Genomic DNA, 13,674 nt, shown 5'->3' with positions numbered 1-13,674 from the left:
TGGCAAATTATTAAGGTTAGAAAATTAGCTATTCTGCAAATGAATGAGGAATTGATTTCCAGAAAATTGGCATGCAGTGAAATAATCACGTGGGAACTAGTTCTCAGGTAACAGGCTTCCACTGGGAACTAAAGGTGCCCGTGGAGGTCAGCAGGAGGACCCCAAGATTCTATGCACCAGTCCCTCCATGGATGTATGACCTTCAGGGCCAAGTGTCTCCCTGCCAGTCCAGCCTGATCCTTGAATTGATCAAAATAGATTCTAGCTCCTGCTGTCATGTTGCTTTTGTGGCCTCAGAAACCCCATTGTGCCTGAAAAATGCTGGCATATGATAATGAAGATGAAACATGCATTTCCTCTGTGCAGCTTGCAGTAATCAGACTGCCTATCTTTGCCTCACTGATGTCTCCCAACTCCAGTGTCATTAGGGAAACTGAATTCTCCAAAGACCTCTGCCATCAACAATGGGGGCAGGGGACTTAAGAATGTGTCCCAAAGGTGTCCTGTTCTCCAATCACAACTCCACCACCAGCCTTGGAGAAAAGTTCCCCAATATCTCAGAACCTCTGGTTCCCCATCTTTAAGGATGATAATTATAATAATAGCATCTAACTGAAAGAAAGAAATCTCATTTATAAGGTTCAGCACAGGTCCTGAACTCAGCTAAGCTTTTGGTATGAGTCGGCTGCATGGCTTCACTATTTCTATTTCCAGCCGGGCACTGGTGAACTGCTCTCAATCCAGGCCCACTCTTCTGTTCTCATGAGACTCTTGCAGGGCTGAACATCATGACACTGAGTCCTTCTGTAAGACTTGGGCCCAATACCCTACACACCTCCACCCTAAAATGCTCTCCCTTTCTCACCTCACTAAGGCCTGTCCCTGCCTTCCAGTGAGGAAGAAGCCCCCTCTAGGAAGCCTTCAGAGTCTTCCCAGTGCCCAGAGATATCCCTGTCCTCCCCCCACTCCCCACCACTTGCTCACTTCTCGGGCTTCTTAAAGGCTTCCTTGTCTTCTGCAAAGCACCTGTGTGGTAGCTTAGCCTGAATGGATTCTGCCCCTGACCCCTGTGTGGTGGGGGTGGCTGATGTCAAGAGCTGGACAAGCAATATCGATGAGACCCTCAGGAGCAGGCTGGGCCCATATCACCTCCACTGTCCACCTCTGAGGGCTCAGTAAGCATTCCTTCACCCTCCCTGGAAACATTCCACTCTGCAGTCATGGCCAGCAGAATCACAGAGACAGCGATCATTGGATTTTAATTCCCCTTTTAAGATTTCAAGCTTTCCAGTTGTTTTGTTTCCTGACACTTACCTTTTGAGCCTTCCTCCTTCTACTCCCTCCACCTGCCCCAATATCACACAGCCAGTTCCCCTGGCCTCAGGGAACACACCAGCTGACCCAGTTCCCAAACAAAGGCTCCCCTGTGCACCAGACAGCAGAGCAATCTCAGGCTTGATCCTTGGGCTCAGACTTAAGTAAACAGCCTACGGTGCATGAGCCCACCCTTGCTGCCACCTAACCCAGCGATGTCCCAACATGCCCATCAAGGACCATTGACCCCAATCTGACAGTCAAGGCTGATCACCATAGATCACCATATATCTTTGCATTCCTCTACACCCACCTGTCGGCTAATCAATCTCAAGCTGGGTCGTGGTGCCTTCCCCCCATCCTCACCAGCAATAAGTACACGGTTCATGAGCCCAATGGCAAGAGAAGACATTATCACCTGACTGGAGGGAGCTGGCTTTGCCTGACAACTCTCCCTGCTATGCATATGAACTCACAGAATAGAAATCCTGCCACAGAGAGATCTAGTCCATACAATCCCATATTACTCCTCTGGCCTCTACACCATGAATCTCACCTTGAGACCTAAGTCTTCCTCATAGTACTTCTGGATAGTTAGCTTCCCGCTAGCTGCAGATTTACCTGCCTGCCTCCAGAAGTGTGTGTGCTGCTCTGCTGCCTTCAGCAGCCAGATTGGGCTGGAAGGGAGCCCCGCCCTACCTCGTAAACCTCTGGGCTGGATCACGAGACAGGGAAGTTTCTCCTCCTCCCTGGGGCACAGGCAGGTACAAACCATGGACACCTGATCCTGGCCTGCCTTCCTTCTCCAGCCATCTGGGAAGCTCTCAGCTGTAACCATGGCTGAGTTCCTGAAGCTTCAGCCAGATTTCTCCCCAGCATCTACCTCTGGACCAGTTCCAGTAGAGGAAATTCTTAGTAAAGAAATGATTACTTGAAAAAACAATCCTCTGGGGCCCAGATCCAGGGCCACAAACCTACCTATATCTTCAATCCACAGAGAATCTCTTCTGAGCCACCTTACCTGTTCCTTCCCATTGTCTCATGATCCTTGACCACCACATGAAGCTCAGAGCTCTGGTCCAAGGGAATGCCCTTGAGGTCCCACTCAAAGCCCTAAAAGAAAAGAGAAAATGCATCTGAATCAGTGGTACCCAGGAGAAAAGACTAGCCTGAGTTTTCCCTCATTCCTCAGCACTAAAGCATCTGTGAATAAGTCTAGTAGGTGAATAGATATAGGTGGATGGATGGATGGATACTCTGGTTACAGAGTTTCAGAGGTGACTGTGAGAGCTGATGGAAAAGAGGAAGTTACTCTCTCATGATCTCTTCTCTCAACCCAATTTCAATCCATCCCCAGGTAATTAATTAAGGAGTAGACTTAAGCTAGAAAAATGCCAGGTGAGGCTGAGAATATGGCCTAGTAGCAAGAGTGCTCGCCTCGTATACATGAAGCCCTAGGTTTGATTCCCCAGCACTACATACATAGAAAAGGCCAGAAGTGGCGCTGTGGCTGAAGTGGCAGAGTGCTAGCCTTGAACAAAAGGAAGCCAAGCACAGTGCTCAAGCCCTGAGTCCAAGCCCCAGGACTGGCCAAAAACAAAAGAAAGAAAGAAAAATGTCAGGTGAGCCAGGCATTCGTAGCCCATACCTGTAATCCTAGCTACTCAAGAGGCTGAGATCTAAAGATCAAAGTTCATAGCTAGCCTGGGCAAGAAACTCTGTGAGACTCTGATCTCCAATTAACCAACCAAAAACCATGTACATCTCACCCTGTCACTGTAAATCACATATCTGTAGATGGATGAACAAGAAGCCATACACCAGAGGCAGCCACTGAATGGCCTGGCTAATGAGGGAGGGCTGAAGAGGTGATAGCTTCAGGCAAGGGCAATCCAGTGTGAAGAAAAAAGGTAGGCCAGGGAGCTGTTAGATATTCTCTACCTGGCTAGCCAGAGCTTGTGAGACAAGTTCTGATGTCCATGCCAGAGCTACCACTGGAGAACATCTCCATTTCCCAACCCTCCACCCAAGGTGCTAAGGGTCAGAAGGACTTGGTTGATTCTCTGGACCACCAGCTCCTCTCCTCCTTGAGGACAGCACAAGAAAGCCACTCTCCTATGAGCCCTCTAACTTGTCCTGCAGGGACAGAGAGAGAGAGAGAAAAAAAATTCATATACCTCATTCCACACGGGGTTCACACTGTTCTTGATGACTTTGGTTCTCTTCTTTACCCCTGCAGAAGATACAAAATGGAAAATGGAGTGACATATCCCATCCTGAACCATTATCCACCCAGTTAGGTTCAGCTCTTGAGACCTATGCTTTGATTGAGTGGCCAAAGGAAATCTCACAAAACCAGCATCCCCTGGGAATCCCACCAAGGAATATCCAATCTCACAACTTCTCTCTTTCAGTTCTGGGACCGCCAAACAGAAGCCTGACCAGAAGGATGCTTTTTTCAAAAATTGTCCAAGCTAGCCAGGCATGGTGGATCACACCTGTAATCCCAGCTTCTCCATAGGTGGAGACCAGGAAAAGCTCAGCACAAGGCCATCTCGGCAAAAAAAAAAAAAAAAAAAAGAAGAAGAAGAAGATAGCAAGATCCCATTCAAATCAATAAACCAAGGAGGTATAAAGCTGACTCAGAGTGAAAACAAGAGACCATACCTGAAAAGCAACTAATGCTTAAGAAAGGGTTGAGGTTATAACTCAAGTGGTAGCGTACCTGCTTTGTAAGCATGGGGCCCTGAGTTCAAATCCCAGTACTGCTAAAAGGAAAAGTAAAGAAGAAAATGCCCAACTGAGTTTGTTATTGTCATTTCTGACTTCTCCCCAACAGTGCTGGGGAATCAAAGCCAAAGCCTCAAACAGGCTAGGTAAGCATTCCACCACTGAGCTACAACCACCATCCCTGACTTTTTAAATTGTTAGTCCTAGTTGTAAGTTTTAGATTCTACAAATGAACCTTCTTCCTAGAAAATGCTCCATTTCTCTTTTTTCTTATTGTTCATTTCTTTAAAAAAAAAAAAGCCATGCCGTGTTTTTGCAGTTATGCAAAATGTCCAGAATAAAACTAATACCTCTTTGTGCAACTACTTGAGGTATTAGAAATTAAAAATGTCCAGAATAGTCAAACCCATAGAGGCATGAAGCAGATTTTGTGTCCAGGAATGGATGAGGGGCAGAGGGAGTAGGGAATAATTGATCAGTGGACATCACATTTCTTTTCTGGGCTAATGAAAATTATCTGGAATTGATAACGGCTGCATACAAAATTATAAACTAAAAGTCATCTAAATCGTTCACTTTTAAATGGTTAAGATGGTGAATCCTGTGGTATGTGAATTTCATCTCTATTAAAACAAAATCACTCATTGTACCCCTATATATTTTGTATCTTTAGACATTAGTTACTATTTTTCTATTCTTTTCTACTTTACAATCAGTATTTTTAAACTTTTACATGTAAAAGATATGTGATATTTGTCTTTATGTGTCTGGCTTATTTCACATAATATTTTGTCAACCAGTTAAATATATTTTGTTACAGATGACAAGATTATACTCATTTTATGACTGAATACTACTCCACTATATACATATATGTATATGTATATATTTATATATTCTGTATTTTTTATGAATTCATGACTGATAGACACCGTTGTTGATTCCTTGTCTTTTCTATTTTGAGTAGTATAGCAATAAATATTGGTGTCTGGTAACCCCTTAATCATGTTGACTTAATTTCCCCAATAATACTTATTTTCTGCCATTTTGATTATAAGTATTTTCTCTTGGGTAAGAAAATAGCTTAGTGGGTTTAAATTCACATTTTGCTAATAGCTAGAAATGTTGAGCATAATTTTTCGTATCAGAAAAATATGTGACAGTACCATCAGTTGTCTGCATATGAGCAGAAAGGCATCTGTAAATATTACTTCCTAATTTTCTAGCTACTGTATTTATTTTATTGTTGGTATTTTGAGTTCTCACATACTCTGAGTATTAATATTTATAGAGCCATTTGTCAAAATTTACTTATTTTGTTACTCTACTTTTTTTCTTTCCATAGTCATTAAAAAGCATCTAAGTTGCATTTATTTCCATTTGTCTATTTTTTCTTTTGTTTGTTTGTATTTGGCCTTATAATAAAATCATTGCTATAAAAAAATAAAACAAAATCACCCTCCCACCGACAGCCTTGTAAAGCAAGCAAAGTAGCTCTATTGGCTCATGAGGGCTGAGAGAATGCAGCATGGCTTTTGGGTAGGCAACACGAGCTAACACTGTGAAGATCTGACTCATATGATAGACCCCATATAACAGAGGCGCATGTTTTGTGGATGCCTGTCCCAGTGCAGTGGAGCAGGTGGGCCTTGGAGGAAAAATGGTACAGAATGGGCACAGGGAGACCCTCTAATGCTAGGCTGTCTGATGCTGTGTGAGAAGATTGTTATAAAAGAGACTAGAGCTAGGGGAAAGGGGCCTGGGCTGCAGCCCCTGGTGCGTAGCTTGGCCAAACAGTGCATTCCCTTCTCTGGGTAATCCACAAAGAATTGGTAGAGATTCTGGCCTCCCACCTTGAGGAGCCACAGGCAGGATTGACTGGATCACAGTAAAGAAGGTCCCATTGAGTCCTCTAAGAGACAAACCCCTTTTTCTGCAAAGATGAACTAATCCACAGAGAGGCTCAGAAAACATCTACTGAAGCTTGGTCTGATATGCTTTTCATCCACAGGGGCACAAAATGGGCTACACATGTCCAATTTTCCCAGTAAGCATCAGGAACAGAAATACCTGAGCACTCAACAGATGGTAGAAAGTGTTAGGCCAAATGCAGAAGTTCACATTGGAGTGGGACTTAAAGACCTCCCCATATAAGCTCATCTGAAGATTGCCCAATGAGGCACCCTTGGTCTCCTCCGTTAGACTGCCCAGCTTTCATTAAGTTCAGCTTGAACCATGAAAGCCCCGAAACATCTGAAAAGATCTCCCAAGAGCCCCAAGTCCCCTAAAGTTGAGAATTGTCCATACTTATCCATTGCGAGAGAGGGCGACCTCCTCAGTCATCCCTGCCTGCCAGGTTCAGAGTGGGGAAGGGAAAGCAGAGAAAGGTAGAGGATGTGGGCCAGGTGTATGAAAGGACTTAGAGAAAAACAACACAAAGAGAGACATGCGAGGGGGTGGGGGGAGAGGAGGGAAGAGGAAAGAGGAGAGAAGAGACAAGTAGTAGATTTAGAGGAGAAAAGCAACAGAGAGATGCAGGCAGAGAGAGAGAGATAAGGGAAGAGAGAAGAGAGGAGAGGAGAGAAAAGCAGTGGTGGGCTTGATAGAATCTAAAACAAGTATCTTGAAAACATCTGCTCTACCTGCTTGAATCCTCCCAGAGATTCTGACAACCAACCCCCGACCAACATGTGAAAAGGTAAGGAAATCACTGATATTGAACAGACTGATAGACTCTGGAATAACACAAACCATCATAAAACATTTTGTGTGTGTGTGATTCGCTAGAGAAGCAATTCTCAAACTTTTTTGGTCCCAGGACCAAAAACCTATTGTGGACCTTAAAAAGCTTTTATTTAGGTGGCTTTTGTCTGTAGAATTTCACCACATTCAAAATTAAAACTGAATCATTTAAAATATATAGAAATTAATTTAAAATAATAAGGACAATACATTCAACATAAGTGACACATTCTTATGAAATAGAACTGTTATTTCCAAAACAAAAGAAAAAGGAAAGCAACACATTTCACAAATCTTTTTAATGCTTGGCTAGATTATCATACTTGCATCTGCATTCAATCTGTTCACATTTCTCTTTTTAGTTTCCAGCCAGATATATTATAGGAAGGGGGATATAATTTAATGAACTTTGAAATCATATCAAAACTCAACAAGTAGAGAGCGAGGGAAAGAGTGACATTGTCCAAAAAGAAATGTACTCTTTACCTGACTTATGTAACTGTAATCCCTCTGTACATTACCTTTATAATAACAAGTACTAAGTCTTAAATAAGCATCTTAAAGGTAAGCTGCAATTTATAGTCTGAAACTAAATCAGCGGACATTTTGTACTCGGTTAGTTAAATTAAAACTGATTATCTTATACTTGAGCCTTTTACTCATTGATAAATCTGTAACACCAGCATTAGTCACTTGCAAAATTTTGGTTCAATGAGTTATATAGTTCTTCCAAATACTAACATTTTTCATTAAACAATACAAAAGAATCCTACTCTTTAGTATCATCAGTAGTCCCATCAGAAAAGGCACCATTCTAGGAGGCTGGAAATAACAAGTTCTCTAAAACTTTGTGATTGGCAAAAAAGATACGCATTAGCCTCACTTGTCCATTCTCAAGAAAATAAATGCCAAATGCTCAATCCTAAATAACCATACTTTGTCAGTCATTCCGAGAGAGATAAATTACACAATGAAAGCAAACCAGTGGCTAATCCAGCTCATAACTCAGGCAAACACATACATGCTTTGTTTTTCAATGATCACCATATTTTCTGGGTGCAGAGGGGCCCTGAACATACTTCCTACTTCATCTCACTCTATGTTACTGTTGCAGTATCACATGTGAAATGTTATCACAATATTACATGTGATACTGCATATTATGTATATACAAGGATTAAAATTAGTAATTGTTAGGCCCCCTCAAGGACATTCCTAAACAAAACTGGCTTTTTAAAAACTTGAGTATCTGGGATGTAGGCAGAAAACCTGAACCATTCTGAGGCATCTAGTAAACATCTCCTGACTCCCCAGTGCCCACCATGTTCAGTTGCCTGAGTTTGGGTAGGCCTCTCTGACTTCCCCAGAGACAGCTGCTCTCTGGTTCTCCTCAAACCACTTGGGATCCCATGTCCTGTACAGCAAGGTAATTTTGGGTTGCTATGCTAGTCCCTTGAACTGGGCTGTGTTTCATAGGACATGCCTCCCTTCTGTGAACAACAAAGCCAAGCGATGGATCCTTTTCTTTCTGAAGAAGTTGGCTGCAAGTTCCTTCTTCACCAGGAGAAAACCATAAGACTTCATTACTGATGTGGCTCATTGCCCGTGGATGGAGAGATGGCAGGAGCCACATTAAAGTTAGGAGGGATTCTGGAAAAATCACTCATTATCTTCTTAATGCTACTATAGGCTCACTCTGGATGTAGCACTTCTTGTGACCCAAGGTTTGTTTGTTTTTTAATTTTACTTATTTCTTCATTGTCAAAGCAATGTACAGAGGGGTTACAGTTTCATACGTAAGGTAGTGTGTACATTTCTTATCCAACTTATTACCTCCTCCCTCATTTATTCCCCCCTGCCACTCTCCCCATTTCCCTCCCCTCCCCATGAATTGTACAGTTGGTTTACAGCATATAGTTTTGTAAGTATTATTGTTGCATTGGTTTGTCTTTTATCCTTCGTCTCTCCATTTTTATATTCCCCTTCCCTTCCCTAGTTCCAATACACATATATACAATACTCAGGGTACCAAAATCATTTACAGTGACATCAGAGGTAAAACAATGGGGAAGAAAGACAAAAGAAAAAGGCAAAATTTCACATGGCATGTTGAAAATAACAACAACAATGATAAACCACTTGCTTCCATAACTTGGAGTTCATTTCGCTTAGCATCATCTTATGTGCTAATATGTACATAGCTGTTGAGCTATTGTGATCTTCTGCTAGGATTATCCTAGACATGTACTAATAATTTCCTACAAGGGAAACCATAGAGTCTATGTTTCTTTGGGTTGTGACCCATGTTTTAAGTCCCAGCAGGACTTGGACACGTGGCTTTGGAGTTAGTCAATAGCCACTACTATGTGACCTCACTACCTTTCTAGGTCTTGGCTCCCCCAGCACAACTGACAATGAGTGTCTGCTGTAGATTTTAGGGAACAGAGATGCAAGCTAAGTGTCTGCTTCCTTCCTCAAGTACATATTGGTTTCCTGTGGCCTGTAGGAGTACTGTGGAAAATTCCATGTGCAGACTCTCTCTTGTTGTCCACTTGAAAACTCATTTCCTGGCGCTCCCAGCTAGTATCATGAAGTAATTTATGTCCCAAGCCCTGAGCTAAGTATCTTTTAACCACTTGCCATTTCTGCCTTCCCTGAAGATAAGGAGAAGAAAGGTCTTAAATAGTTTTTGCTAAGTTCTGGTTAGAGAGCCAGCTCTCAAAACTTTGGGATGACACTAGAGAATAGCCACAAATGGGTGCTACAGTCCCAAAGAGGAACAAAAAAGGAAGGAAGGAAGGAAGGAAGGAAGGAAGGAAGGAAGGAAGGAAGGAAGGAAGGAAGGAAGGAAGGAAGGAAGGAAGGGAAGAAGGAAGGAAGGAAGGAAGGAGAGAGGGGAAGGATGGAAGGAATGCAGGAAGAAAGAGAGAAAGAAAGAAAGAAAGAAAGAAAGAAAGAAAGAAAGAAAGAAAGAAAGAAAGAAGAGAAAGAAAGAAAGAAAGAAAGAAAGAAAGAAGGAAGGAAGGAAGGAAGGAAGGAAGGAAAAGAAAGAAAGAAAGAAAGGAAGGAAGGAAGGAAGAAAGAAAGAAAGAAAGAAAGACATTAACCCATTTGGGACGCGATGGCAGCGGGGGAGGCGGTTCATCCTGGGGCTTGAACTCAGGACCTAGCGCTTGAGCCACAGCACCACTTCTGGCTTTTTCGGAGTAGTTTATTGGAGATAAGCATCTCAGGGACTTTCCTGCCTGGGCTGGCTTTGAACCACAATCCTCAGAGCTCAGTTTCCTGAGTAGCTAGAATTACAGGTGTGGGGCTGAGAACGTGGCTTAGTGGTAGAGTGCTTGCCTGGCATGTATGAAGCCCTGAGTTCAATTCCTCAGCACCACATAAATAGAAAAGGCCAGAAGTGTCACTGTGGTTCAAGTGATAGAGAGCTAGCCTTGAACAAAAAAAAAAAAAAAGAAGCCAAGGACTGTTCAGGCCCTGAGTGCAAGCTCTAGGACTGGCAAAAAAAAAAAAAAAATAGAATTACAGGTGTGAGCCACCAGTGCCCAGTACATGAAATAATTTATAGACACCAAAGAAAGGGAAGGCATAATTGCTAATTAGGAAACAGTTCCATCCTCATCATGAATTTGGCCCTATCCTGTACCTAATACTTACTGCTGACCTTGAGAGCTGTGACTTTACATGTGGCATTTATCAGATCACAACTGTTTGTGTATAGAGAGAGTGAAGAGCCCCACACCCTCTCCACAGACTGCTGTGGAGAATTGGGGACCAGTAAACATCCTCGAGAATTATGGTGAAACCCTGAATGTTTCTCCAGACTGAATGATTCAGTCATTCATTCTCTCTCTCTCTCTCTCTCTCTCTCTCTCTCTCTCACACACACACACACACACACACACACACACACACAAATATGTGTTATTTCCAGATGCATGAACATGAAGTACCTAGATCAGTTTAAATCACAGAGACAGAATAGGATGGTAGTTGTCAGGATTGTCAAGACTGTCAGCACTGGAGGTCTGAGGATGAGAAATCAATGTTCATATAAGGCATGAGTATCCTTGGGAGACAATGGAGAGTTCTGGAGATGGATGGTGGTGACGGGTGGGTTGTTGATTGCGAGGGGAGGTAGTTCTCAGGGTCTCATGCATGTTAACTAAGCCCATGCACTACCACTGAGCTCCACCTTAGCCCCAAGAATATATTCGATTCCACTGAACTATATACACTTACAAATGGTAAAGGTGATAAATTTTCCATCTTGTATATTTTACTATAGTATTTCTTTGTGGTTTTATTTATCTTTTCTGTCATACAGCTTAAACTCAGAGCCTGAATGCTGTCCCTGAACTCATTTTGCTCAAGGCGAGTGCTCTACCAGTTTGAGCCACAGCTCCAACTTCCAGTTTTCTGGTGGTTAATTGGAGATCAGAGTCTTAGCACTTTCCTGCATGGGCTGGCTTTGAGCCATGATCCTCAGATCTGAGGTCCTCAGATCTCAGCTTCCTGAGTAGCTAGGATTACAAGTGTGAGTCACCAGTGCCCAGTTTACTACAGTATTTTTTTAAGTCTAAATGGAAAATGGTGGGGACATAGGCTGTAAGCCTGTGATCCATTGATCAGTGTCTGTGTGGGGTAAGAAATGTAAGGGACAGAGGATAGTTTCAAGGTTCTCATAGAACATATGTGTCTACTGGTGCCCACCTACAAATAGGGCAGGAGGGAAGGTGCAATGTTTTGACTCTGAGAGAGAAAAAAATGGACAGACAGACAGATAGAGCTTTTCATCAGGTGACAACTTGGTGCTCAGAAGCTGCAGAAGACCTTCAGATCCTGCAGGTGGCCTCAAAGTAGCTTCTTATCTACCCCACAGATATTTCTGAGGGCTTTCCCTGCATGGAACACTCTCTTGACACCACTGGAGTACCCACAACATAAAGGAAGTTACAGGAATTCAAGTACAGACAGACAACCAGAACACAGCAGCAGCTGAAAGGAGGAAAGATGGGCCTAGCTCCTGTGGAGGGACAGTCTACTTTACTTCATGGAGCAAAAGGGTGGGTAGAGTCTGATCACCCAGATACCTGATTACCATCTGTGCACTCAAACTGCAATCCAAGACGTAGGTGACTGACCTTCCCCATTCACCTTCAACAAATGGGTAAGAAAACTGAACATTTCTCATAAGAAGAAATAGAAATGGCTAATAGATACAAGAAGAAATGTTTGGCACCCATCATTCTAAAGGAAAGGCAAATCAAAATCACTCTATGATGTTAATCTTACTCCAGTCAGAGAGCAGCCATCAAGAAAACTAACAACAAATACTGGTGAGGATATGGGGGAAGATGATTGATTACCTCATACACTGTTGGTGAGAATGTAAACTAGTACAGCCTGTGTGGAGGTCTCTCAAAAACTTAATAGTAGGGGCTGGGAATATGACCTAGTGTTAGAATGCTTGCCTAGCATTCATGAAGCCCTGGGTTCAACTCCTCAGCACCACATATACAGAAAAAGCCAGAAGTGGCACTGTGGCTCAAGAGGTAGAATGCTAACCTTGAGCAAAAAGAAGCCAGGGACAATGCTCATGCCCTGAGTCCAAGCCCCAGGACTGGCAAAAAAAGCAAAAAAATTCATAGTAGATCTTATGACCCCTGAAATACTACTATTGGGCATATATTCAGAGGAGTGCAAATCAGTGTACCAGAAAGACACCTGTACCAATAGACACTATATCTATTGTAAGTCTGCTCACCGTAGCCAAATGATGGAATCAACCCAGTGCTCAAAAGGTAAATAGACAGGGGCTGGGGATATAGCCTAGTGGCAAGAGTGCCTGCCTCGGATACACGAGGCCCTAGGTTCGATTCCCCAGCACCACATATACAGAAAAAACGGCCAAAAGCGGCACTGTGGCTCAAGTGGCAGAGTGCTAGCCTTGAGCAAGAAGAAGCCAGGGACAGTGCTCAGGCCCTGAGTCCAAGGCCCAGGACTGGCCAAAAAAAAAAAAAAGGTAAATAGACAAAGGAGATATGATATATGTATACTATACATAATATAGTATATAATGATGGATAAATGGATAAATATAATTATTGGTAAGTAGATAAAGAAGACATTGTGTATATATACACAATATATAATATACATATATTATATACAGTTGTATATAATTCAATTTATATAATTATATATAATTTATACATATATCATATAATATACATATACATGCATGTATATATGCTATAAATACATATATAATATACATTTATTACATCCATATATATAATATATATACTGTAAGCAGTGATAAATTAAAGAAAGAAATGAGGTAAAAGAAAAGAGCTCCAAAATCTTGCCATTTGATATGATATATACATATACATACATATATGTGTGTATATATAAATATAAAACCATGGGACATTACACAGCCAAAGAAAAATGAGCTCCAAAGGAAGATGAAATTACCTTATTTGCAGGAAAATGGATCAACTAGAGGACATAATATTAAGCCAGACAAGACAAGCTCAAAAAAACCACAAAATATTGTATGTTTTCACTTTTATGTGGAAGTTGGACTAAAATACATACATATTCATAGTCATGTACATAAAAATATCTATATCCATATACATAAATACTTATATGGTAAAAATAGAGCATGAAGCAAGATAACAGACTATTCATGAGGAGAGGATGGAAAAGGAAAGAGGGTGAAAACTGTTCATACATTGCAAGCATGTTTGAAGGCAACATAGAGAAACTCAATGAAAACTAGTGGTCAAGGGGGGGGCATGTGTAGACTATGTAGGTGGGCCGGGACCATTGGGAGTGGGTTGGGCTAGTGGGAAGGATAAAAAGAGGTTG

The 13,674-nt window shown here is 42.1% G+C and overlaps 1 protein-coding gene across 22 annotated transcripts in view; it reads right to left on the bottom strand.

The window, feature by feature from the left end:
• The window catches only part of Dysf (dysferlin), a 200,501-nt gene that overhangs the window by 169,150 nt on the left and 17,677 nt on the right, over positions 1 to 13,674 (bottom strand). For 21 of the 22 annotated variants that reach the window (XM_048352710.1, XM_048352719.1, XM_048352716.1 and 18 more), the window contains exons 2-3: positions 3,492 to 3,547; positions 2,336 to 2,427 (exon numbers count right to left, since the gene is read on the bottom strand). In XM_048352710.1, the coding sequence (XP_048208667.1) occupies positions 2,336 to 2,427; positions 3,492 to 3,547 (148 nt within the window). Of the gene's footprint in view, positions 1 to 1,870; positions 2,299 to 2,335; positions 2,428 to 3,491; positions 3,548 to 13,674 lie in introns of those variants that run through there. The other variant, XM_048352731.1, reaches the window with a different exon arrangement.

The sequence above is a fragment of the Perognathus longimembris genome, chromosome 8, assembly GCF_023159225.1.
Source record: "Perognathus longimembris pacificus isolate PPM17 chromosome 8, ASM2315922v1, whole genome shotgun sequence".
NCBI classification, from domain to species: Eukaryota; Metazoa; Chordata; class Mammalia; order Rodentia; family Heteromyidae; genus Perognathus; species Perognathus longimembris.
The sequence above is the reverse complement of the archived record's forward strand: the minus strand, read 5'-3'. Positions and strand labels throughout refer to the sequence as shown.